General features: G+C 41.1%; 1 protein-coding gene across 1 annotated transcript in view; it reads right to left on the minus strand.

Annotated features, from left to right (window-relative positions):
- The window catches only part of pip5k1bb (phosphatidylinositol-4-phosphate 5-kinase, type I, beta b), a 30,292-nt gene that overhangs the window by 4,635 nt on the left and 971 nt on the right, over positions 1-24,686 (minus strand). Inside the window, exons 2-12 of the mRNA XM_061768064.1 lie at positions 14,030-14,127; positions 13,006-13,074; positions 11,752-11,882; positions 8,020-8,137; positions 7,711-7,863; positions 7,155-7,454; positions 2,808-3,010; positions 2,532-2,615; positions 1,268-1,316; positions 1,090-1,174; positions 77-238 (exon numbers count right to left, since the gene is read on the minus strand). Coding sequence (XP_061624048.1) covers positions 77-238; positions 1,090-1,174; positions 1,268-1,316; positions 2,532-2,615; positions 2,808-3,010; positions 7,155-7,454; positions 7,711-7,863; positions 8,020-8,137; positions 11,752-11,882; positions 13,006-13,074; positions 14,030-14,062 — 1,387 coding nt within the window. The 5' untranslated portion in view covers positions 14,063-14,127. The remainder of the gene's footprint in view (positions 1-76; positions 239-1,089; positions 1,175-1,267; positions 1,317-2,531; positions 2,616-2,807; positions 3,011-7,154; positions 7,455-7,710; positions 7,864-8,019; positions 8,138-11,751; positions 11,883-13,005; positions 13,075-14,029; positions 14,128-24,686) is intronic.

Consider the following 24,686-nt stretch of genomic DNA (forward strand, 5'->3'; position numbering starts at 1 on the left):
ATAAAAGTAGACCTTAGGGTGCGCTGATGATCAAACAAAAAACATGAGGCTCCTCTGCAGAACCGTTTTGATCTACCTTGTCCATCCAGACTGGCCAGACTGCGAGCCCCCCACCGACAGTCCCCCCTGCTCTTGTCTTCGTCCCTTTCGTCCGTCTGCGATGAAAGGATCTCCTGAGAGGACGACTTCAGAGCGTGGATTGATGTGCGAGTCCTCTTTGAAGGGGAGAATCGAATCTCTGCACATGAACACACACACACACACACAAAAAACAAAAAAGGTGTTTGGGAGGGAATCAGAGTGAAGTGCAGACTAATAGATTTGCGAAGTCCTCACATCACCGCTTCGGCCCCGTTCATTCCCGCAGGGGTCCCCGCATGGTTGCGTAACGCGGACATATTTAATATCGGCAGGAAGTTCCAAAACAACCTTGTGAAAGCAAAACTGACGCTCAACGCATCGATCGGCTGCAAAAGCTCTCATCGGAGTGGAAATTAGAAATGCTATTTTTATTGCCTGGGTTCAGTCCGTTTATTGATCCATAGTACTGTTAAAAGATGGAAAACACCTCTTTGTGAGGTGGTGCAAAAATACATATACATTTCATCCTTGCCAGCACATTGTTGGCATTTTTCTATTTTTTTTTAATCCGACACACAAAGAAAATGTTTTCTTTTTTTGGGACAAAAAAGATACAGTGTTCCCTCGCTATATCACGGTTCACCTATTGCGGATTCAGTGCATATTCATATTCTGCGTAACTGTAAAAGTAAAAGTGTATGCTCTAATTTATTTTTGGGGATGACAAAGTAAAACAATAAACATCATGTTAATGACAATTACAATATACAAATACCATAAAAAAAGCGAGAGAGATGAATTATGGAATGCCAAAACAAATGTTGGCCACATGCCTCACATTTTTAAGAGCAGCTACAAGCAGACCATCAGGAAGACAATACAAGGAACTTTTCCTCCAGTTAATTTCACAACTGTGTTCCGCCACACCCGTCAATTACTATATATGACGAAATCAAATCCCAAAATCTTCTCTCTTCCCTTTTTCTGTGTCAACAAAAGCAAACTTACGGTGAGTCTTCCTGAAGACGAGAGTGCTCATGAACTTGAGAAAGCGGCTGGCATAGAAACCGGGCCGGTGCACCGACACGGAATCCTGCGGACAGAAAATGTTTTGAAGTTGATTTTAGGACAATATAGCGGGCTCCTTTCAATGAACATTTCTTTTTTCAAAAAGATGCGGACTTACGCCATCATACACCAGAGCTTTCCAGGAATGTTCCAACTTCTTTATGAATCTACAGAGAGCAAAAACAAAACAGCTCTATGTAACAACTTTTTCTTTAACGCTTCATCAAACCATACATGCTAACCCCTTTGGCACCACTAACTATAGTTTATAATTTTTGCTAAACCACACTCTTGTTTGGGATTATGGAACATTTCACATTTAAGGGGCTGTCTGAGAAAAAAATAATTGGCTCTTCAGTATTTATTCTGCTGGAGCTGATCTCGCCTCAAGCAGTCACCGACACTACAAGTGACACTTTTATATTCCCATACATCCTATGAGCTAATGGCCTCTCCCTCCATTACCACATCATTTTCCTCCGTCCAAGAAATAAAACAAACCAGTGTGTGGAGGAAGAAAAGGAAAAGACGCATATTGGATTGGGTTGAAACACCCCAAAATTTAAATGTCTAGTGGGCGTGCGTGTGTGTGCGTGTGTCTGTGTGTGTATATATATATATATATATATATATATATATACACGCACACACACTCCTCTCTTTCTAGCAATCCACTTCTTTCTTGACAATCGCACCATGTTTTTGTGGTTGAATAAATTATTATTATTATTATTATTTTTTTAAAACACACACACGCGCACACACACTGTAAGCAGAGCCTCAGTTTTTCTGTTGCTGCGATGTGCGGTGCTCAACTGTTTGGTGTGCAGCGATGAGTCTCCAACTGTCATTTTTTTGCAATGCTGCACTTCAGCCATGTTTGGCCATTCGCTTTAAGGGCGGCAGCCTTAATGAGATCCAACAAAGGAACTACTATAATAATAATAATAATAATGCTCGGTTTTGATTGACACTGTCAGAGAGGTATTCATTTAACAACGTGTTTACCATTGTGGTTTGTAGTGACGTAATATTTTCTTTAGCTAGACTAAAGTAGCAGCTAGAAAGCACAATAATAAACATACTGTTCAATGGCGATTTCAATCAATATTGCCCATCCCTACCTCCGCCAAGGAAGCTTGGTTTGAATCATTTGTTTCTGAACGGTGTTGTCAAGAACCCCCGCATTCGCAGAAAACAAAACAATTTGGGCCTTTTGGTTGTTTGGCTTAGTCGAAGGCTGCGTAGTTTTTGTTACAGTTCTTATTTGGGCCTCAGTAGATTGCGCAGCTGCACTTAAAAGTTTCCACAGCGTCCTGTTGAATTTCTGCTGCATCGCTTACACTTGTACATGACATGACATCATGAAATAAGCACTGTACCTATATGACTGCAGAATGTCTATGATGCCAAGGAAGATGAGCAGCTTCTCGTCTTTGTGTGTTTTGGCAGGGATGCCGCCCATGCTGCAGACATATGACATTGTTATACAGCGGTTAACGCTTTTTCTTCTGCACTGATCAAACAACATTCACCTCGTGTAAATTGAAGGACAATGATGGTGCAAGGTCGGACTACTGTTGTATAACTGGATCTTAAGACATAAGCAGAAATGTGTGTGTAAGGAATGTGCGCGTTCTCCATCCGAGCCCACTCACGTGTCGTCTGTGGTGAGGGCTTCAGCCGCCTTGCCGTCCCCCTGGATGGACTCCAAGGCGGTGGAGTAGAGGACCCGCTGGCCCACAGGCCTGAATCGGTCCCCCGCTGCCTGGCCCTGCTCGAGCCCCTCTCTCTGGCTTTGGTCCAGGACGTGGACACCCAGCAGCAGGCTGTAGTCCATGATCTTAAAACTCTCCAGCACCTGCGAGTGATAAAAGATTGCCATGCATGATGAAAAAAATGCATTTTTCCCCCTGTTTCTCAAAACTTATGAACACACATCATCAGCTACGTGCTTAATCACCTCAAAGGCCAGAGGACCGACAGGAGGAAATTTGTGTTCAAACCAGATTTGGGCAAAATAAATAAGGTGTTTCTCCACAAAGTGTTACACATTGACCCGTGTGAGGAGCCTTTCACCCAGTTCCCAAAGTCTCCCGACATCTCGTCTCCTCTCGGCTCGGCTTTGAGCGGCGAAAATAGAGTCCGCAAACATGAGTGAGTGAGGTGCGAGGTGAGAGTTGAACCGGCAAACTGGGATAAGAGTGACCGAGTATGTCCTCGCCGTCGCAGTTAGGCGGCAAACCCACTTCGAGGTATTGTTGGGATCGATAATCATTGACTGAAGTCGTAAAAAGGTCATTTGAAGGTGTTTTTCCCCTTGAGTATTCTTGAAAGTGTGTGTGCGTGCGTATATATATGTATGAGGAAGTTATTGGGGAAAATAAGACCACAGATATTAAAGAAAGATTCTTCTGTGCTTTAAAGTCGACTTCCGCTGTTCTAATCTTCTCACAAGCAAGACAACAACGCGTGCATGCAGGTGACTCGAGTGCGGATCCGTGAGCCGCAGTCAAGTGCGTGTACCCACATGCAAACACAAAATAGAGCAAATGAGTTCAAAAAACAAACAGTGGGGCTTTTGTCGGAGCTTTGAACTTTTCCATACCAAGGATTTGCATCTCTTCGCCCCCGGCCTATTCAAACTGGAAACGCACACGCACACAGACACACACATGGCGTGCACACCAGCCTGCCTACGAAAGGGCATCGTTTTGCCCCGGTCTCGGCTTTCCCAGGCCCACAATCAAGCTGGAATGGCTGAAAGAAAACTACTGAGCCTGTCATGTTGTTTTTGCCAAACTTTTGAATAAATGAGGTTTATAGGCAAGGCACTAAAATAATAATAATAATAATAATAATAATAATAGTAAAAAAAACTTGTGCAATTTTAGACTCTGGGAAAAACCTGTGACTTAACTCAGTGATCCCAAAACAGGGTGACGTGAGCGATCATCAGGGCTTCCATGGGAAATTATTCAATTCTCTTTGAATTTGTCGGAGAACTATTATTTGGTCATTACAATTATATCTTTGCTCATCATCTGTGCCAGTGGCTTTTTAACATTTTTGCAAGTTTTTAACGTTTGAAGGAGGAAGGCGGATCCTAACGATGAGGAGCTGTGCCGTTTGATGCAAATGCACACATTTGGCAGTCTGAAGCCACAGACACGACAATGTGCTCACGCTGTGTGCAGGTGCAATGCCAGGAAATTGTCTGAAAAATATAGATATTCATTATTCATCAGCTTTGGATGTGCTGCCTGATCAGGGAAGCACAGAGAATTGAATATCCTTGACGGAATGTTCTCAAATAATAAACGAAACCGTCATTTTCCTTCTTGGATCGGATCCTATTTTTCTCCCTGCGCCAAGAAACTGTAATATGATCCTGTAAAAATGGTACATAAGGGATACGATTACTCAGTTGGACAGCTGTGTAAAGGCTGTGTAAAATAACACTTGACATTGAGACGTTAAGTTGCGTCTTGAGAGGCAATACTTTGCGTTTTTTGAGCCACAAGGAGAAATTTGTAATTGCAAATTCACTTCCCAATATGAACGCTCGTGTATTTAGTCTACTTCATCTATGCATCACTACCGTTCGAGCAAAATTCCCCTTTAAAAAGTCTCATTGGCTATACAATGACATTTCACATGAATTATGAATGCACTGTGTTGTCTTGGCGTAGCAGGAGTATCGGTAATTCAGAGAGGCAAGAAGGAAGCGTCTTGCTATTGTTTATCTGGACCTATGGTGGAAATGTCAGTTCGTTCCATTTCCGTACAAATAGCTCACGTGGATCAGTAATATTCACTTCCGTGGACAACCGAGTCTCCCCTCCCTCCTCATTCCTTGCACTCCCCTCGCCCCCCGTTGCTAGGCGGCCGCTGACCTCCTCCCCTCTGTGTTTTGGTCGGCGAGCCTCTACTGGGCTGACGGGCTGAGCTGCTTACTCATGGAAATGGACGCACGCATTCTGCTTAGGGGGCATTTTGCTTCCCGCTCAGGAGGCGAGAACAGGAAGAGGTGAAAATAACAAATTGCTGCTGCTGCTGCTTTCATATATTTGACGTACATGGACAGCACATCAATTGATACGTGACGTACAGTATCTGCTCACTGACACTGCTTCAGGATGCAGCACACAAATAGGTACACCTGAACGATCTGTATCAAATATTTTGCCTTGACAAAAGCGGCTAGAAATGCATGGTTGAAGACAACCACAATCCTCCAACTGTTCATGAAAATCTGCAGTACAAAAGTTGGGGACAATTTCAAAGTTCGTGAAAATCCGCAGTACTAAAGTTGGGGACAATTTCAAACTGAATTGCCGTGCGTGTGCGTGCGTGCCATGTCAGGTTGAACTTTTCGAAAACACTGACTTAGCAAGATGGGAGGATGTCGTCCTGGCTGGGAAAGATTGAAAAGAAAAGAAAGAATGCAAACAACGTCAGCATGATGGTTAATGATCCATGGGAAGCTTCATAAACTCAAGAGATGTTTCTCTGTAGTCACCGGAATTTATGATGTTTCGACGTTTGACTTGAAAGGTGGGAAGGGAATCAGGAGATCGATACCCATTTGCAGACTTTTCCCAAACATGAATATGATTATCTGTTACCTAAAAGTACCTGCAAGCATCACACTGTTCATTCACTGCTAACATTGACAGTGTGTCATTTGTTTGTCGAACTTCTTACGTTAATGGTACAGATTGGCCCAATATGGAACAACAGGCCTGGAATCAGTCATAACATGTCGTGATGAAATTTAAAAAGAAAAGGCATTGAATGTTTCCCTCCGAGATTAGGTGCGACATCGTTTCAAAGAATGGGAGAATTGTTTTCAAAACATTCGAGATCTAAAACCTTGTCAGCAAATCTAAATAAACTATTACTATTGTGAGTCCCCTTGCCGACGCACAAACACGTGGCTGTCGCTCACGCTACCAGGATCAGGTCTTCATCTCATTGCATGTTTGCCCAGATGTCATTTGGTGAAGCACAGCCACAGGGAGACAAGAGCAAAGCGCCTTGGGAAAACTGGCAGCTTAGACGAAACACACACTACTTCCCATGCACGTGCAGTTCTCTTTATACAGTTGTATCATCTACAAGGGCCACGTTGAACACAAATAATCTCCACCAAGGACGCATGGATATAAAGAGTCAACAAATGCCAGTTTTTGGGCGGATTTTATATAAAAAAAATAAAATAAAATAAAAAGGAGACCAAGGTAAATAATTTCAAACACGTTTTCCACTATTAATGCGCCCTATAACCTGTACAACTCAAATTGAATTATTTTTGTAATCTTTTCAAAAGGGGAAGAAAAATGAAGCAACTGAATAAATGTGGTTGCACAGGTGTGCACACCCTCTTACAACTGGAATGTGGCTGTGCTCAAAATGATGTAAAATGGGTGTCAGCACACACCTCCCACCATTTGAAGTGCCTCTGACTAACCCCCAAATAAAGTTCAGATGTTGTAGTAGGCTTTTCTTTTTTTTTTTTGCTTTCTAGCACTAGCCTGAATGTTTTGTGCCATTTCATCCCTTTCGTAATTCCCTCCACGTGATGCTGCCACCATCATGCGTCACTATGGTGATGGTGGTGGTGTCTGGCCATAATCATTCAAAGTTTATTTGAGAGAAATGTCATATTATTAAAAAAAAAAAAAAAAAAAAAAAAATAATTTCTGACAACTTTATATTGTCGATATTTCATTTTTCTTAGAATTGATGAATTACGTCTCATCATTTACCGTTACTCGTTGATATGGGTGTAATTGGTTTATACCGTGTACGCAAGCCTCGTGCAGCCTGATGACAGAAGACCGAAGTGGTGAAATGTTTTGAGGCATGAAGGAATGTCTTTTAACCACAAATGACTTGTCCTAGAATTCTGATCATGCTGATGATTACAAATCACCTGATGTTCATGTCAACATTCCTTCCACTGAGTAAAAGCTTTGGCATGTAAAATGTCTTCCACCTACCCGGCAGTCTCTCTGCAGTGTCTTCATCAGATTGGTATAGGTCTCCGCGTCAAAGTGAAGCCCTTCTTCGTGCATGTCCTGGAAGTCCAGATCTTTGAAGGTCGGACACGCCTTTTCTCTCTCCTTCCTGGACGCTCGTCTTTTGTACGTCGATCCTTTCAGATCGTATTTGTAGTGCATTTTAACCGAGCGGGGCAGCACATTGTTCATTACCACCAGGCGGATGTTGATGCCTCCCGACTGGATGCAGTAAAGTCCGTAAAATTTGGGGAGTAAGGTGCGCGGATTCTGGTTCAGGTTCTGTGAGGTGGAAGACACCAAGAAATTGTTAAAGCAATGGTTAAGAATATTTACGACCCAAACTACCCATCTATCAATATTGTATTATGTCTTGAAGTGAACCACCCAAACTATACTACTTTAGTATATTCAAGTAATCCAAAATTGGCACAATTCACATGTGGTAACATTGCCATAGGACATATACTTAAGGTTCGTTATTTTACTGTTTTAATGAGATAGAACTTCACTCCAAATGTAACCGAGTATGACTTACCATATAGTATCCAGGAAGTAATCTCTGGAGGAATTTAGCCTCTTTGTGCTGGACTGTTTTAATGATGAACTCATCGTCGCTGGTCAAGTAGAAGAGAGAGCCACTGGCTCCGGGGTTGGTCAGCTCAATCAGAGGCTCGTTGACTAACGAGTACTGAAACAGGGAAAACAGCAACAAAATCCAGTTACTCTACTTGGGGAACTGAGAGAGGACCTCGCTCACAATCGCCACTTTAGGTTATCCCAAAAGCGGTCGTGGCCATTTTCTTCCACACCGAACCCATCCAAGCACGCATCGACAGTAGCATACCAAGTAGTCGTCAGGTTTGATGCCGAACAGGTCCCTGAAGTAGCGGAAGGCCAGCGGTGCGTAGGTCTTGAAGCGGAAGTCAGGATAATGATGTGCTGGGGTCAAGTTGCTTCCTTCACTAGAATTCAGAGAGATTGCCAGCACACATGAATACACCGTGTTAACTTGTATGACGCAAGATCCGTGGAGAGAATCTCAAAAGTATTCAAAGCATTGTACAACAGCTTCATGTTGGCAGAGTTTGCCTTTTGATCATGACAGGCCACAGTTAGAGCAATCATGAGGAACCATGATGAACTTGTATTGTGTGCGTGTACTCTTTAATTACAATATCAACCGTGGTGGCGAAACATATGAGCCTTGTGTCTGCTACAACACAGAAACATGATAATCTACGCTTGCATTGTCTTGAATGTAATACTCGGTCTGACCTTTTCCAGAAATGTCGACCATTCCTGTTTTGTAACTAACCTAACCTGAATGTCAAGGAAACGCATCCGTTAAGTGTGTGTGAAAAGTCTTTTGCAAAGTCCTTCCTTTTCTGGACTATTTTGGTGCCCCCTCAGGCTAAAATGATTGCATTTGAAAATGTACTTGTCTTCCACAGTGGCTTTAAAGCTGGTAAACATTGTGCTCGATTAGATTCAACTTCTTAGTAAGGCGGTTACATAGTGGCTGTGCTGGCGTTATATTCTGTAAGCGGATACATAAGGCAGTGCTGTGTAACAGTACACCTAACTCCAAAGTGTTATGAGACGGCTGTGTTTGGTGCGCAATGAAAATAACGATTGGCAGCTAACGCCCCCGATGGAAACAATTTAGCAATGCGCACCTTAGAATGCTTCCTTCAATCGAAATATCGAGTCGTGTGTGTGTTCCGGTTTTGATCACCAAGGATGGAGACGCAATGTGAAATGTCATCTTGAGTGATCCAGAGCGAGACTGACAGGGCCAAAACAAAAACCTCAAGAGAGGGTTGTGTGGGAAGAAAAAACAAAACAAAAGCGTCAACTATCTCTTGGGACGCTCATGCGGTGAAGGGAAAGCGTTTGCTCGTCTCTGGCTGCCATATTTGGCTTTCCCGCTGCAAAGCTTACCGGTTCGCCTTAAACTATTTGTATTTCGCAACAAATATCTCAGTCGGCTTCAAGAAAAGCATCATTATGAGGCCCGAAAACCAAGGTCAATATTTAAAAGGGCGCCCGGTGAGAGAGCACATTTGCATGGAGTTTGCATATGCAGGTGCACTATACAGAAGTTTCCAGGTAAAGCTGTGGTTCCACAGAGACAACTTTATCACAATGTGTTAAATATATTTTAGAAGTTATCATTTATTTGAAAATAGGAGGGTTTTTCCCAGACATAATGTTCTAAACAATAAGACACAACACAAAAATAATGTTGGGTAAGATCAATCCAACACAATGTAAAGAAATCAATCATTCACCAATGATTGACGATGATTCATTTCAATGAAAAATTTGGCATCTTGACTGTAAGTCACAAATCAAATTACAGTTCTGTAGTTATTCAAATTCAATGCATTCAACATCTTTTTTCACAGCAAGAACCATGGCCACAATCGGCAGTCAGTATGGATAATTATCACAGTTAAACAAAATCTCCGTTTACACAATGTTTTTTTAAATAAATGACAGTATCTCGGTATATTGGCTGGAAAATCCACTCGAACATTTTGTGGCAGCAAAAGTTCAGTTCACCGTTCCAAAAATGAAGCAGTTCAGTTCACAGTTCTAAGTTTACCATTCGAAAAGTGAACCAGTTCATAGTTGTTTTGGTTTTTTTCCCCCCCCCCAATATGTTGCTGACGGGCTATTCCCCTTAAAATTCCCCATTGTTGCCACCCATTCTGTCCACACTAGTAGCCAGCTACAGCTTTCACCCTACAATCTCAAAAACATGAGGAAAAACTTGTTGCTTCAATGGTCTTCTTTTAAATGAGAAATTCAAACAAAAACAGGATTTCTGTCCTTAATGTGCAAACAAACACACACAACACAGTATGACAGGAACGATGGTGAAAGGACATTGATAACTTTCCATTCTAGCAGCTCTGGCTGACTATAGTAACAACATGTTATGTTATCTAGTCTTCTATTACAAAACAAAATAAATTCCATATTATGGCAGTGTGATCATACGGTGTTTTAACTAAAGCATTCTGGTACAAATAATCATTTTCCAAGTACCGTATTTTCACGACCATAAGGCGCACTTAAAAGTCATAAATGTTCCGCAAAATGGATGGGGCGCCTTACAATGCGGCGCGCTTATATGTGCACAGAGTTCCAAAATCTGTAAATGTTGTTGTTGTGACTTTAATGAGCGCTCCGACTGACTGACTGGGAGCATTTCCTGCCGACAGGCATCTTCTATAGAGGAAAGGCGGACGTGACCAACTCGAGCAACGGATTAATGAGCAAAGAACAGCCGGGAGAAGCGTCTCTACAGTCACCATTCGACTGAGTGCAATAACCCGGAGCTTGCCATCATTCCGGGAGGCTTGACGAAGGAACTCCAACCGCTGGGCATCGCTGTAAACAGGGCGTTCAAAGTGAAGTTGCGAGCGGCGTGGGAGCCACGGACGACAGATGGCGAACACAGCTTTACTAAGACTAGGAGGCAGCGAGTTACGCCACAATTTGCGAATGGATTGTGGATGCTTGGGCTAACGTGTCTGCTTGCACTGTTGTTCGAGCTTTCGTAAAAGCCGGCATCATTTCTGAGGAGCCGCACGGCAACGAGACTGACTCAGACAACGACGAGAGGGAACCTGCCGTGTTTGATGGAGAACTTTCCCAGCTGTTCATTTCGGATACAGAAGATGAGGACTTTGATGGATTTGTGGAGGAGAATTGATCAAAAAATAACATGAGTACATTGTTAAATACTTCAATAAAGTACAACCGAACTCAGTTTTGCTCCCGCTGCCTTTTTAAAAACATTGTTTTAGCGTGCATGCATGCTACCGTATGTTTTAAGCTAGCGTATGTTTCACCATGCCTGCGCCCAATAATACGGTGCGCCTTATGGTCGTGAAAATACGGTAATCAATTTTTACAATTATGCACCAAAGAACACATTCCATTGTATTTACAGAGTGTCCCTGAATGCACCTCGCGCATGTAAACATGAATGGTGGCAGAACAGAATCAGTTGCAAAACATGAAGGCCCGTAAAGAGTGTATTCGGACGGGTTTCCTCCTGGAGGTCCCTAACAAAACCTGGCGCTCTTGAATGAAAATGACCTGTAGTCCCAAAATCGCTCACAGACGACAGAAAGAACGCGTTCTCAATAACGTTCATCAGGCAAAAATGAACTAAGTTCTGGTCACGTTCTCCCAAAACATGAACTAGTTCAGGTGCAATACAGAGTACTGATCACATTTTCTGTGACTTCTGCTTCAAGTAAACATGATTATTACCAATTTTGTAAGGGGTGGAGAAAAATAACAGCCATCATAGTGGAGAATCCAGGTTTGCCTACTTTTCCATTCATTTAATTTGCAACAGAAAACATTTGCAGCCAAAGAGGAGCCAGTTACTGCCTACACGTAATCTACTCTAATGACGCTGTATGATTGACTGGCTCTCGGGTTCATACAGACGTCTGGGTGTTATGCATGTTACCTTTTCGTTTCAGAAAATTGCACCCATTATGAGCACTTTAGAGGCTGCATGTTACTGTGTTGATGACATCCAAGGACTGACCTGGGCAGAAAGACACTCTCCACCACGTAGAAGTCTTGCATAAGCACATCTCTGTCAGGCTTGGAGGTGAGGTTTCCAACTGTATAGCCAATGCCCAGCTGAATGGCTCCCTTCAAGGCCGATGACGTCGTCTTTCAAGAGAAAACAAGTGTGTTAATTGCACCCTGTCACTGGTGTCCCCAATGCACACAGCATATGTAGCTAGAAATTGCATTTCCCTCACAAATAGTGAAAAACTTAAATGATAAGGGATGGTATCGCAAAGTAAGAAACTGAGAACTGTAACAGTGGGTATTACATCGTGGTACACCATCGCAAACGGCATAGAAAGTGGAATCCGTGATGTCATACAAATTGGAATTCAACCAAAGCGTGGGGGGGAAATAAGCCTCTAGTCTCAAGAAACAAAATCAAATGAGTAATGTGTATGTTTTGACATCCTTACAGTAGTTTAACAATTACACTTACACTTTATGACAGTTAAGAATAGGGATCAGCAATTGACTGAATTAGCTCAACTTCATCTCGTTCTCCTTGAGAAACCAAAAACTGCGGTGCACCCCATTTTGCCTCATTTACGTCAAGACATAAATCCGTCATCAACAATCAGGTCCGAACAATCGACACAATTCTGAACAACAGATAAATCGAAGTTGATTATCAGGTTCCCTATTTAAGAATGTCAAGATGTTAATAACATTTTTTATGATAGTAACATTTTCACCCTCGAATATATTAGTTCTATTCTTCAATAAGACAAACCGACTGCTAGCCCACCAAAATGACATCAAAATGGCCCTTTACGAACACATTTAAGAAACTATTTAGCATGGCACATTTACAAAAAATACACAAAACTGCTTAAGAGGATGGGGTGCAAAAAAATTCAAACAAATACAGTATTGTAAGCAGTCTTGTTGTGTGGGTAGCAACAAGATGAACTTTCAACACTTTTTAAAGTATGTGCAATGTGGACAGTGGCAGCCACTTGGAGAAGCCTTGCAAAAAAAACGGTTAACATAAGCAGTGACGTCAAAAGTGTGACTAGCTCTTGACTGATCTCTGGCATGAGAGCAGTGCAAGGTTCGAGACATTATGTGTTGTAAATGCATTTATACAAAGCTATGCGAATCACAGGCTCATAGGGGAAATTCTCATAGACTTGTTTAGCCAAAAGAAATATTAAAGATGCTAGTTCACATGCCTTGTAAAAAACACAATCGGGCTATTAAGTGAGAAGGCAAACTTTATTACTTTCTTGTATGTTTTCTCTCTGTTGGAACTCCAAGCACCCCCAATCCCATTTTCCGTTGTGGCTGACATCTGAAAGAAAGGGTCACTCGTCATGAGTTCATTGATTGACGATTTGTGCCTCTATTACAATAACAGACTACTGTATTGTATATTAGAATCAGAGGTTGTATCAAATGAGTGAATCATCTTGTTAATTGTGTGACCATATTTGGAAGAGCTGGTGGAATCGGAACAGAGTGAAGGGTGGCTCCGATTGATAACGAGACAAGGTTGCCATGGCAACATATCAATCACACGGCCGACAATGTCCGGAAGCACAACCTAACCTGCTTTATTGCCTCTCTAAATGACACCAGTACAAGACTTGAAACGAGTGACTTGAGACCAAATCGGTTTACAGATGAATTCTTTACACCAATTGACTCCGTAAAGGAGGTTATGTTTGAATAGCCATTTGCTCGTTTGTTGTTATTTTGGAGAGGCTTGAAACACGAGTTAAGGAAGAACCTGGTATCTTTGTTCCTGCCGCTGAGGGAAAACAGGGAATTAGCCCTGAAGCGACGATATCCCTGAGAATATTGTCAGCTCAAAATGCTGCTGGAAATCACATTCCTATAACTGCATTTTGTTAAAAATAATAAGAATAGTAATATTCACAAATTGTTTGTGCTTGTTAAAGGCTGATGGAAAATAAACCTTTTTGCTTGAATTTTGTTAAGTATCCATATTCATCGAGCGAAAACCTAAAATTGAAAAACATTGTTTATTGTGTCAAATATTTCTGTTTGCTTAAAATTACATTCATGAATAACAAAGTCTCTAATTAAAATATCACAGTCGGTTCTTGGCCTTATATATTATTAAGAAATACTTGTTTCGACTTATGACATTCGTTTGAAGTCCGTGTCATGAGGTCTTGCGTGTATGACAATTCACATTTTCTGTATTGAAAACAACATGAGTTGCAATGTTTCCAGTCATGACCTGCGTGTGAAATGTTCATGGTTTCAACTCTAACAGTTACCTTGCTTAAAGAAAAGCTTTGTCCATCAGTCATTCGGGAAACATCTCTTGATTGCCAGGTTGAATGTTTATCCACAGTTTGGGACGTATGTCAGGAATCTGAGCAGGAACAGAGATGCAGAAATTGTCGGTTAAGCGCAGTGGAAAACCAGGAACAACCATCTCTTGATGTTATGTAATGTTCAGGAGTGACTCCACTTCACAATCAGTCCCCTTTTCTTCAATTCACTACTACTGTCTATGTCTTGTATGAAAAAGGAAAAGCTACCTTTTTAAGGCTTCTGATAGGCTACAATGACCTCATGATACTTCCACCGGTTTTGACATGCATATCACAAAGATGGTTTTCCATGTGGATCAGATTTTGGACCAACCATTGTCTGACCAGCGTCAATTGCGTTTGACCTCAGAGTTTCCAGTATACTTGGGTATGTGGACAAAGCGTTAGATAAATGCGCCTCGGTGTTATCTGAGCCGACGAGGACTGCAGTTGAGGAGGCACGAGGTGAGCTGTAGAGAAACAATAGCAACATTTAGCCTTTGCCTGATAAGGCAAGTCTGCAGTGGCCTCACCACCTGCATATAAATGATACACCAAGCTCCAGGTTTCAGAGCACTTTTCCAATATGACAGCTCTTTCACACAGTTATATAGAGCTAAATATGTTGAGGACTACGTTTGAATCCGTCTTTCATACTAAAAATACATATTTACCGAAATATACTCATGGAGATTAACAAACAGAATGATCCAAGTGTTTGACTGTGAGGAATGTTAATAAGCCTGCAGGCCTGTTTGACCGTCTGCTCTGTGGCCCGAAAGAAGAGGCTGGTCTGTAGTGCTGTTCACTCTCACGCGCTCTCACCTGACCCAGCCTCCACCCAGCCGGTGGGCGCTTCAACAGACTTTTCCAGAACAATCCATGAAGAGGCCCGTAGCTGGAGCGAACAACAGATCTGCTGTTGTCGGCCACAACAAAAGAGTGGACAGGCAGAAGGGCACATCATCCCATCATTTCACTTCTTACTGAAATGATTTAACTCTGTGCGCTATTCTCGAGTCTTCTTAATATCACCTGCCTTGGTCAGAAACTCTACCACCCTTTAAATAAATACCGAAACACCCATCAAACAAAGACTTTTGCAATATTTTCATTACAGTTTTACAGACAATGCTATTGGCTTCCAGTCGGTCGAAATGAAAGTTAAACAACCGCTTTCCCCCCCCCAAAACTGTCCTGCCAAGGAAAATACATGCTGGGAGCAGAATTGGAGTGTCTGGTGTGAAGAAAATGCAATGTTTTGGAATTGGCTGCAAGTCGAGGTGCTGGTTTGTTCAAACTACAAAGGGCATGCTCCACCCTAGTTTAAGATGATGTCTTATGTTGGCCATGTTCTCATCACCGTTTGTTCATTTTTAGGGTTATGCAAGAACTACTTCATGATTTCTGCTTACCTAGTTGTGAACAGAATTATGCAAAAACTAAATTAAAGCTTAAAAAAAAACAGAATTTTGTGGTGTGATGTGCTATGGCCCAAGGATGTACTCATGGACTCAGGATGATTCACAAATGGCTACATTACACTAGGCTTACTGTTCAATGTTTGGGGTCAACCAGACTATTTTGTGTTTTCAACAAAAACACACTGTTGTGTATATACACGACTGTTGACAAGTGTGAGGGTCACTTAAAAACGATCCCAAACTGTTAGACAGTAGTGTACAAATTTCTTGACATTAAAGCCGATCAGCATAAAATGCTAAATATCGGCCGATAAAATCGGTTTAAAGTCTACTCAATAGTATACCGGCAACCAAACCGTGGCTTTGGACTGGGTCTAAAACACTGAATGTTCGATAAGACCTCTGGAAGGCAATACAAACAATCCTTAAATTGGCACTCTTATCAAACTGCTCCGATCATTTGAAGTTCTTTGTCTCGTTATAAAATCAACTTCATTTACAGTATGTATCATTCCTTCCAGCCAACCATACGTTTGACACCGCTGATCCCGTTCAGGGTCACTGACAGTATTTCTCCTCAAAAATGATCAAGATCTAGTTCCAGCACCACAAGCTGGAAGACCAAATTAAATACGTATAACGGAACATATCCAAACAAAGTGTACCTCCTGAGGGAGACAGTGTGTATACGTTGTGTGTAGCACTACTTTGTATTTCTGTCACCCTGGGTAAACACTTGTGTGTCACAGTTTGGTGTCTCAGTGGCTTAGTTACCCTGCTGTGGAAAATACAGTAGTCAGTTCTGTTATAGATCAAACAGCAAGCTGCTGTGTGTGGGCCCCGCTCCATTCGATGGAAATAAGTCACTAAACAACATATGATGTGACCTTCTGGAGTTAATGTTGTTTTAATGTACCGGCCAGAACATGAGGCACAATCTAATGAGATAAAAAAATAAAAAATAAAATAAAAAAAAAGTTTATGCAATGTCTGCTTCAACAAAAGATGATAAGGATCAGTTTTGACTGAGTCACATTTTCCGAATGGCAATTTCACAAAATGTTTATCGTTGTGGTTGAGGTTTGCTGTGGTGTAGAACTAACTGCATCACACATACATCATACAGAGCTTTTTCTAATACTGTATTTTGTCACTATCATGTCACTAAACATAGTAACCAACCAGACAAGATACCGTCGCACAATTAACTGACCTTTGCACCAGTTGAGAGTTTACAGTTTGGCGAACAGGGATACTTTCATTTTGTATCACAGTACTTCTCACTGTATGTATTCTTGTTTGTGTCATTCTTCGAGGGGCAAACTGTGATGTATCATTAGGGTGGTGGTGGTGGTGCTGGTGCTGGTGCGTGGTCTGCCACGGGTCATGGAAAATCATAACCAAAGATTTTTAGTTACAAATACAATCATAGGTGCTTGGCTAGTTAGCAGGATTAGGAAAACAAACTACAAAAATACATTTCCACAACTTTGTGGACTATATGTAGTATATGTACCAATTAAGAAATCATTTATAAAAGGTGAGGCGCTAGATAAGGTATGTAAATGTGGGCCATACAATTTTGGGGAGGTTCCAGGTAAAGGTGCTGCTACATAAATAATTTTTCCTGTTTGGGTTCACTTTTGAGCTTTAATGGGTGCCCTTTAAGTGTTTGGCATGTCATAGTAGCTATTTATTGACTAGACTAAGGAAATGAGGAAAATGAATTTAAAGCAGGGGGGGGGGGGGGGTGCGCAAGAAGAATTCTTTCAGGAAATAAGTGCGCCACTGGCGTGTTTGTCTTTGAAACTAAGCAAGCAAACTTAAGTTCCTGTAAGCAATTATCGTCAGTGAATTCTATCATCCGCCTATATGTTCTTTTCACATTGAGGATGTAATGTTATGTGGCATAAAGTGTGTACTTGCAACAGCATCGCCATGGAAGGACTGCATGTGTTGTGTCGCAATGGTGCCACCTCTAAACAATACCATATTGCATGCCACCGTTCTGCGTGTGACCTTTACTGGACTAGGGAGAGAGTTGACCTTTCACAAGTGATATGAACAGAGAGAAGGTGAGTTACAGTAATGAGGAAGACAGAAACAAAAGGTTTCTCCATTTGTAGTGTTTAGTTGCTTGCTTACCTCCCGCTGGACAGTTACGAATCAGACATATCATCAGGTTATATTCATAACGAAGCCACTGCAGAGAACAAGCGCGACTGTGTAGTCTACACTACTAACAATGAGTTCTATTTTAACAAGTACAATCACGCACAGTAGATCCATTGACTGCAGTCATTCTCTTGGTGTAAGGCAAAAAAAAAATAAAAAAATAACATTTTTGCAAAACCAACCCTATGAGAGGCCTGTGGATACGCTATACTGAGTTCTTCTCCCCAATTCCATTCTGCTTGAGAGGCAGCGAGGAAGAGGTATGTCCAGCAAGTCACATGAATCCGCCAAAGGAGTGGGCTGGGGAGGGTAAATAGAGATGATTATACGGCCAAAAAACAGAAACAATATCCTCTAAAGAGCCATAGTGACGCAGAAGGAAATTCCATGCTTTATTAAGAGTGGACTAACTATTCTGACCAATGACATCAGTGACATGCCGTATACAACTTTCCCTCAGTTGCTAACATGACATGAAAAACATCATATCAAACATCATATACTACACAATGATATAAAAGAGGAAGAAGGAACAACTTGTCCAAACTCACTCTGATCCTGTACAACCCAGACAGGTTTATTACTTCTATTCTATTAGTGATTCTGCTATGGTAGGTACCTTGATTTGATTTTTGTTAGGAATAAGGGAAATAGAATGAGTATGTTCCAGGGTCACACTGTCACCATCGTAAAAGCTTTATTAACATTACAATGTTTGAAGTAGCATTTTAACATTAGCTGTGTTGTTCTTAAGGTGCTTTGCTTCACCTTCTTTTCGGTCGGCTTTAGCCAAAGCGTACTGAGCGGCCGGGACAGAGAGTTTTCTTTGTCACCATAAATTCCATTGCTGGTTCTATGATTATGAGCACACTTTTCTTTGTTGCCATCATTGCACACTACTGTAGTGGCAACACACACAAAACACACCCAAAAAAGTCAAAGAACACTCCCTAAACACTTTGGGGAGTTACTCCCGTATGTGCTCACTGAAGTATCACGAGAGATGCCGAAGTCAGATGACGTCAGGCATGATGAAGGCCACTTTTTTCCAGAAAATGCGTTAAAAATCCAATCTCATTCCACTGTTTAAAAGGGCTCAAGCTACCGAAATTTATTAAAAAACAGAAATATCAGGCTGACTTTTGGCATTCTTTAAATTAGGCCCCAGCCAATATGTTTCTTTTTTCAGGCCGATGACAATACAGACGTTTGGCAGAAAGAAAGAAAGAAAGAAAAAAAAAAAAAAGATAAACGATTATTCGGCCGATTTATTTAAATGAATTACAATTAATAAAAATAACTTCTTTTGGGGTTGTTAAACGCTGAGAACAACAACTTTAACGTTGCATCACATTTCCTCGACTCCCATTATTTTCTTTGCCATGAAATCAAGTCTCCTACGAACCCAAATAAAAAATCAGATGCCTTTGACAGAGCTGGATTTTAAATTAAGTATACAATGTACATACCAAACAAATAGTAAAGCACTAACGTTACTCTATACAAGTTACAACACGCACAGTTTGTTGCTGTTAACTTTTTACAAGCGTTAATATGAATTTTTCAAAGGGTTATTTTTAACCATTAAGCCTATGTTAATATCAAACCCATGAACTTGAATTAAAATGTTTGGTATTTTCTTTTCACTGGGGTAGGTTACACTTTCACAAGAGAGCTTTAGAACACACTTGCTTGAATTCCATACGCTAGTGTTAGTTGGTTATTTGAATTTGAGTTGATTGCCCCACCATTTTTCGGTGGAGTTTTACTTGTTCACTGTCATAACACGTATTTTATTGTTTTACTTCAAACCTATTTGTCGGAAAGTACCGCTCGGGCCCACTCCCGTTACTGAGAAGACTGACGATTAAATGACGTGATGTCACAGCTCCAAGTAGTTGGCGTCAATCTGCACTACTCAAGACACCATTCAGCAGGTACCGGTACTGTTTTATGGACTCGACTAAGAATGTCATCTTTGTCTCGTGTTGTAATGTGCTAATAATGTATTTAAAAAAATATTTCTATATTGAAAAAAATTAGGGGGGGAGGGCAAAAATCCAGCCGGTTATGATTATTTTAAAAAGGGCTAAAATTGGCCGATGAAATCGTTCGGGCCCTACTTGAAATATTGCTCGTCTCTACCCAAGGTCTTCGTTTCTATCCTTTCATTTGTCATCCATACATCATGGGCCCCACACTGGGTGGGCCTCTCCTTGTCTTATCACAGCCATGACAGGGGAGCAGGAGGTTGGCATGTGGGCTCAGCAGGACCAAAACAACAAGCAGGACAGAAGCGACAACAAACAACTACCACTGAATAATCGGAATATTTGCGAGCCTGCCAACTTTTCACCGTGCCAGCAAGACTCCAATGGTCTAATAAGGAGCCCAATTATGCGACGATCAGGGCTGTGAGCCCTTGCGAGAGCGTGCGGTGGGGGCCATGGAGGGGAAGTCATTATGAATGGGTTGAATTATAAAGGCAAATTTGACATCCAGATTTAGCCTGCTTCAAAGATCATGAAAGTGGCACTGGTATTTGTTGACAATATACTGTACCGGTCCCACAGGTCACACATCCGTGTCATACCATAACACAGCTGCATGAAGTAGAAAAACTCCTTCACATGTATCAGACCACTTCGGCAAATTACATAATGGGAATTGTTGTTGGCGTCAGTAGAATTCAACTGAATCGCGTGACTGCACAAATCCCCATGACAGGATGAGTTATTGGGAAAATACAAATTAGGGTTGTTTGAAGCATAAAAACGCAGACAACATAGTATTGTTTTGCCATGTGTTGCCAGTGCTCTTTTTATATACACTCACAAGCCACAGAGGAATTACTATTCACTAGTACAGTAATCATCTAACAATCTAACAATCAATCTAATAACGAGGTTCATTACAAGAGACAAAATGCAGTTTTGACAGTTGAAATGTCTGAACTATAAATGTACATTTTCCAAACTGTAATATCCACTTGAATTTGTAGTTTGCATTTACGTACAGCTGCACTGGAAACTAGAATATTCAGAAAATTGTGTCTCAGGGAGAAATTAGGACTGGATATTTACAATATTTGGAAAGTATTGTATTAGATGTATGTAATGTTTTTTGCCCAAATGTGTTTTCTTGTTAAGAACTGTCAAAAGTCAGTTTTGTATATGTTCTAATCAATTGCTTATACTCACTTGCTTATACAGAAAATGATAATAAGTCGCAAGATGGAGTGACCGACAGTTGAGTACTGCAAGTGACTTCCCATTTTGAACACGTCATTTTTGATGTTGGATATCTTCTGTGCGACATTTGGCCAGTGCTGACAAGAGTGAATGAACACAATAAAAAGGAGATAACAGAGAACAGAGCTCGTCGTTCTTGCGGATGAACAACAGACGAGATGTGTGCAAACTAAGCCTCAAGAGATTGATCAACTACCCTATGTAGGTTTTATAGGCCTGTTTGACCTGTCTAGGCCACAAAGCATCTTCTTCATCATTCATATAGGGGCCTGATTATTTGCAATTTTGGTGAGACGTTAATAATTCATGGGCTCACCAAACTAAATTAATCACCTCATTAAAAATAATGTAGATGTCTGTTGTCGTCAATGTCTCCACAAAACAAATGTTAGGATAGTTTCTGTCTAACAACTTCAGTCCTCCATGCTGGAAGCAGTACAAGATTAACCAGTTAGAGAGTAATCATTCGAGGCAAAGCCTGAGGGCTTGCCACCATCTTGAGAGTACACCCATCACTTATTAACCCATCACAAACTGCTGTCGGCAACCTCCGCCAGCTAGCATTGCGCAGGGTTAATTACAGCCAAACACTGTACTGTCCACTTGAGTCAGGTTTGTCCTGTTTCTCATGCCAATCATGATGTTACAGAAAAACCTTAATAAGTGGCAGTGGGATTTTTATTTTGCAAAATGGTTGCGCACCAACCACTTACGCAGGCTACGCTATTTGCAACGTGCTTCCCATAGATGATCTTGTTGTCCTTCTTTAGATACCAAGCTAGAGGTTGAGACTAAATCAACAGTACTTCTGCTGGTTGTAGCCAAGTACTGTAGTGCCCTCCATTTTGCCTCAATTGCTTTAAGACTAACAATGAATTTCACACAATCGTCTGGATTACCAAAATCTTGCAATTAATTAACTGCTCTGTATGAAATATAAAATCAATTTTGAAATTTAAAAAAAGCAGCACATGCTGCTGCCTTATTGCTCATCCCTCTAACCCAGTCACTTGTTTCCAATTAACATTTTATTATGGGACTAATCTCATTTTATCTGCTCTGAAGCACTTCTTGGCAAAACAAAACAAAAAAAGAGATCTTGTGCAGGTACTGATAGTAAATGGATGACCAGGACATTCCCTTTGTGCTTAAAAAAAAAAAAAAAAGTGGACATAAGTGAAAGAGATGCAGTGACATGACGAGTGGCCCGCATTTCATTATCACAGTACAGTGAGGCATTTTTATCAGTGTAAGCAACACCCCCCCCCCCCCCCCCCCCCCCCCAAGGGGGCACACCCCTGCATGAAGACACGAGGCACCTCGGCCCCTAACATCATTATCAGGCATGAGACTAATCACTGGAACCTAGCGCTGGCTTATGTAACTGTCTTAAGTGATCCTCATATGCTTGGTATTATGCTGCAATCATTACTGGATCCCATGGAGCACTGTACACACAGAGCGCTCTTTGACCGACAGTCACAAGGCTGCGCTCAAATCCTTCATAGTTGGGTCGCCGCTTTACAAGAAGTTAAGTCTGTGGACTAAATATGCTCCAATAAATACACATTGGTGGAAAAAGGCAAACATTAGTATCAAGTTCAGCTTAAAAATACGGTAGTACCTTGATGTACGAGTTTAATTTGTTCCTTAAGCAAGCTCGTCAGCTCAATTTACAAACCCCAATTCCAATGACGTTGGGACACTGTGTAAAACGTAAATAACAGAATACAATGATTTGCAAATCCTATCCAACCTAGATTGAATTAAATACTTTACAAAACCAAAGTATTGATTGTTCAAACTCCTTTATATTATTGAGTTATTGTTTCTTGCCAATAGTTTGAATTTGATGCCTGCAACACGTTCCACAAAGGCTGGGACAGAGGCAACAAAAAACTGGGAAAGTTGAGGTAGGCTCAAAAAACACCACATGTGGAACATTCCAAAAAGGAGCATCCCCGAAACACTCGGTTGTTCAAAGAGCTTTAAGAACAACATTTCTCAGCATACAAGTGAAAGGAATTTAGGGCTTTCATCATCTACGGTCCGTAATATCGTCAAAAGATTCTGAGAATCAGGAGAAATTTCTGCATGTGAGCAGCAAAGCCGAAAACCAACATTGAATGAATGGGATTTCAATTCCAGCTCCACATTAAAAATCTGCATCATTGTGTGAAGGATATTGCCACGTATGCTCAGGAACACTTCCAAAAAAAAAAAGTGTCAGTTAACATAGTTGGTCACTACATCTGCAAATGCAAGTTAAAACTCTACCATGCAATGAGAAAGCCATATATCAACAACACCCACAGAGAAACAAACACAAAAAACAATTCAAAAGGAATCAGCCAGGGGAGCCGGGCGTCTCGCTTGCCGTGGTCGCTCACAGCGCATCGTCGTCGGACGCCAGCGCCAACGACCCGCTGAAGAGGAACGACGAGCCGCTGTTTCCCTGGTTCTTTTTCGTTGAGTAAGGTCGGGGCGTTCTAAGTCTTTCGCAAATCATATTTTGGCTTGAGACACAAAGCAAAAAATAATAATAATAAAAAAAATAAATCAACTGAGCGGCGGTTGATATCTCGAAAAACTCAAATTGGAGCACTCGTAAGTCAATGCTAACATTAAAGTTGTGTGCAGTGGTTGTACTAACTGGTCAACAAATGCCTGCTTATTGTGTGTGTATAGTGATTTAAATACTGTAAAATACACACTTAACAACTATAGGTGAAGCAATAAGCAAGGAAACACAATTATACCTGATAACTACCTAAATGCACCGGGAAGGGACTGCCATTTGATGTGTCCGAGACACGAATACTGTAAAGCAGATAATCCGATTCATAAGGTTAATGCGAAGAAAAATTCAGCCCTGTAATGTGGTGGCACATCTTACTGTTGGGAAGCATTACATAACAGACAGATACTGCTTACTCGGTCTACACTTGAGTTTAAAGAGTAACAGACTGCGCACAGGAGGTCTGGTGTTACCCCTAAAGACACTGCCGAGCATTTGCATGAACAATTTCCATTTCAAATAGTTTCAGCCAGTGCGGAATTAACTCTTGCTGTCTCCCAGGCAAATTCAAAATGAACACAGGAACTTCCTTTGAGGAAACCACAAACCTGCAGTCTATCATCATTCTGGATGCAATTAAAACCTATAACAAAAAGATCCGAAAATTGTGTTTGGTAGATTATTTTCTGTTGTAACAATGCTTACCAAAGAAAAAAAGCTATACTAACAACACTATGGTGATGTTGTGGTATCAAACACAGAAAACCCATGACAATAAAGAAAACTGAGAAATATTGAGCATCCGGGCAGCAAATGAGTAACAAGGTTGAAAGTCAATACAGTATCAAATATAAAGGTATCTGTGACGTGGACCTAAGTTGCACAATCCAATCAAAATGATCTATATTAACACTCAAGTAGATCTTATGGTGTCCCTTGAAAGACGCTCTATTAATTCAAGTTAGTATGATTATTATTATTTTTCTTTTTTTACAATAAAGGCTGAAAGGCAAGGCTATTGTGTTATAATTTCAGTGCTGTTTGAAACCTGTGTGTGACTTCCTCTAAAATATGACAGAAAAGATTGCCCAATCATCGTTTCCCACCGGAGATGACATATTTGCAGCTTCTCATAAATCACACCGTTAACCTTTTTCACCCATTACATGGAAAGAAATGAGAGTGAACAACAAATAGCCTACTTGTGAATTGTAAGAGCTACTATTATTAGGCTATATCCTATTAACTGT

Source organism: Phyllopteryx taeniolatus, chromosome 3 (genome assembly GCF_024500385.1).
Source record: "Phyllopteryx taeniolatus isolate TA_2022b chromosome 3, UOR_Ptae_1.2, whole genome shotgun sequence".
Lineage (NCBI taxonomy): Eukaryota > Metazoa > Chordata > Actinopteri > Syngnathiformes > Syngnathidae > Phyllopteryx > Phyllopteryx taeniolatus.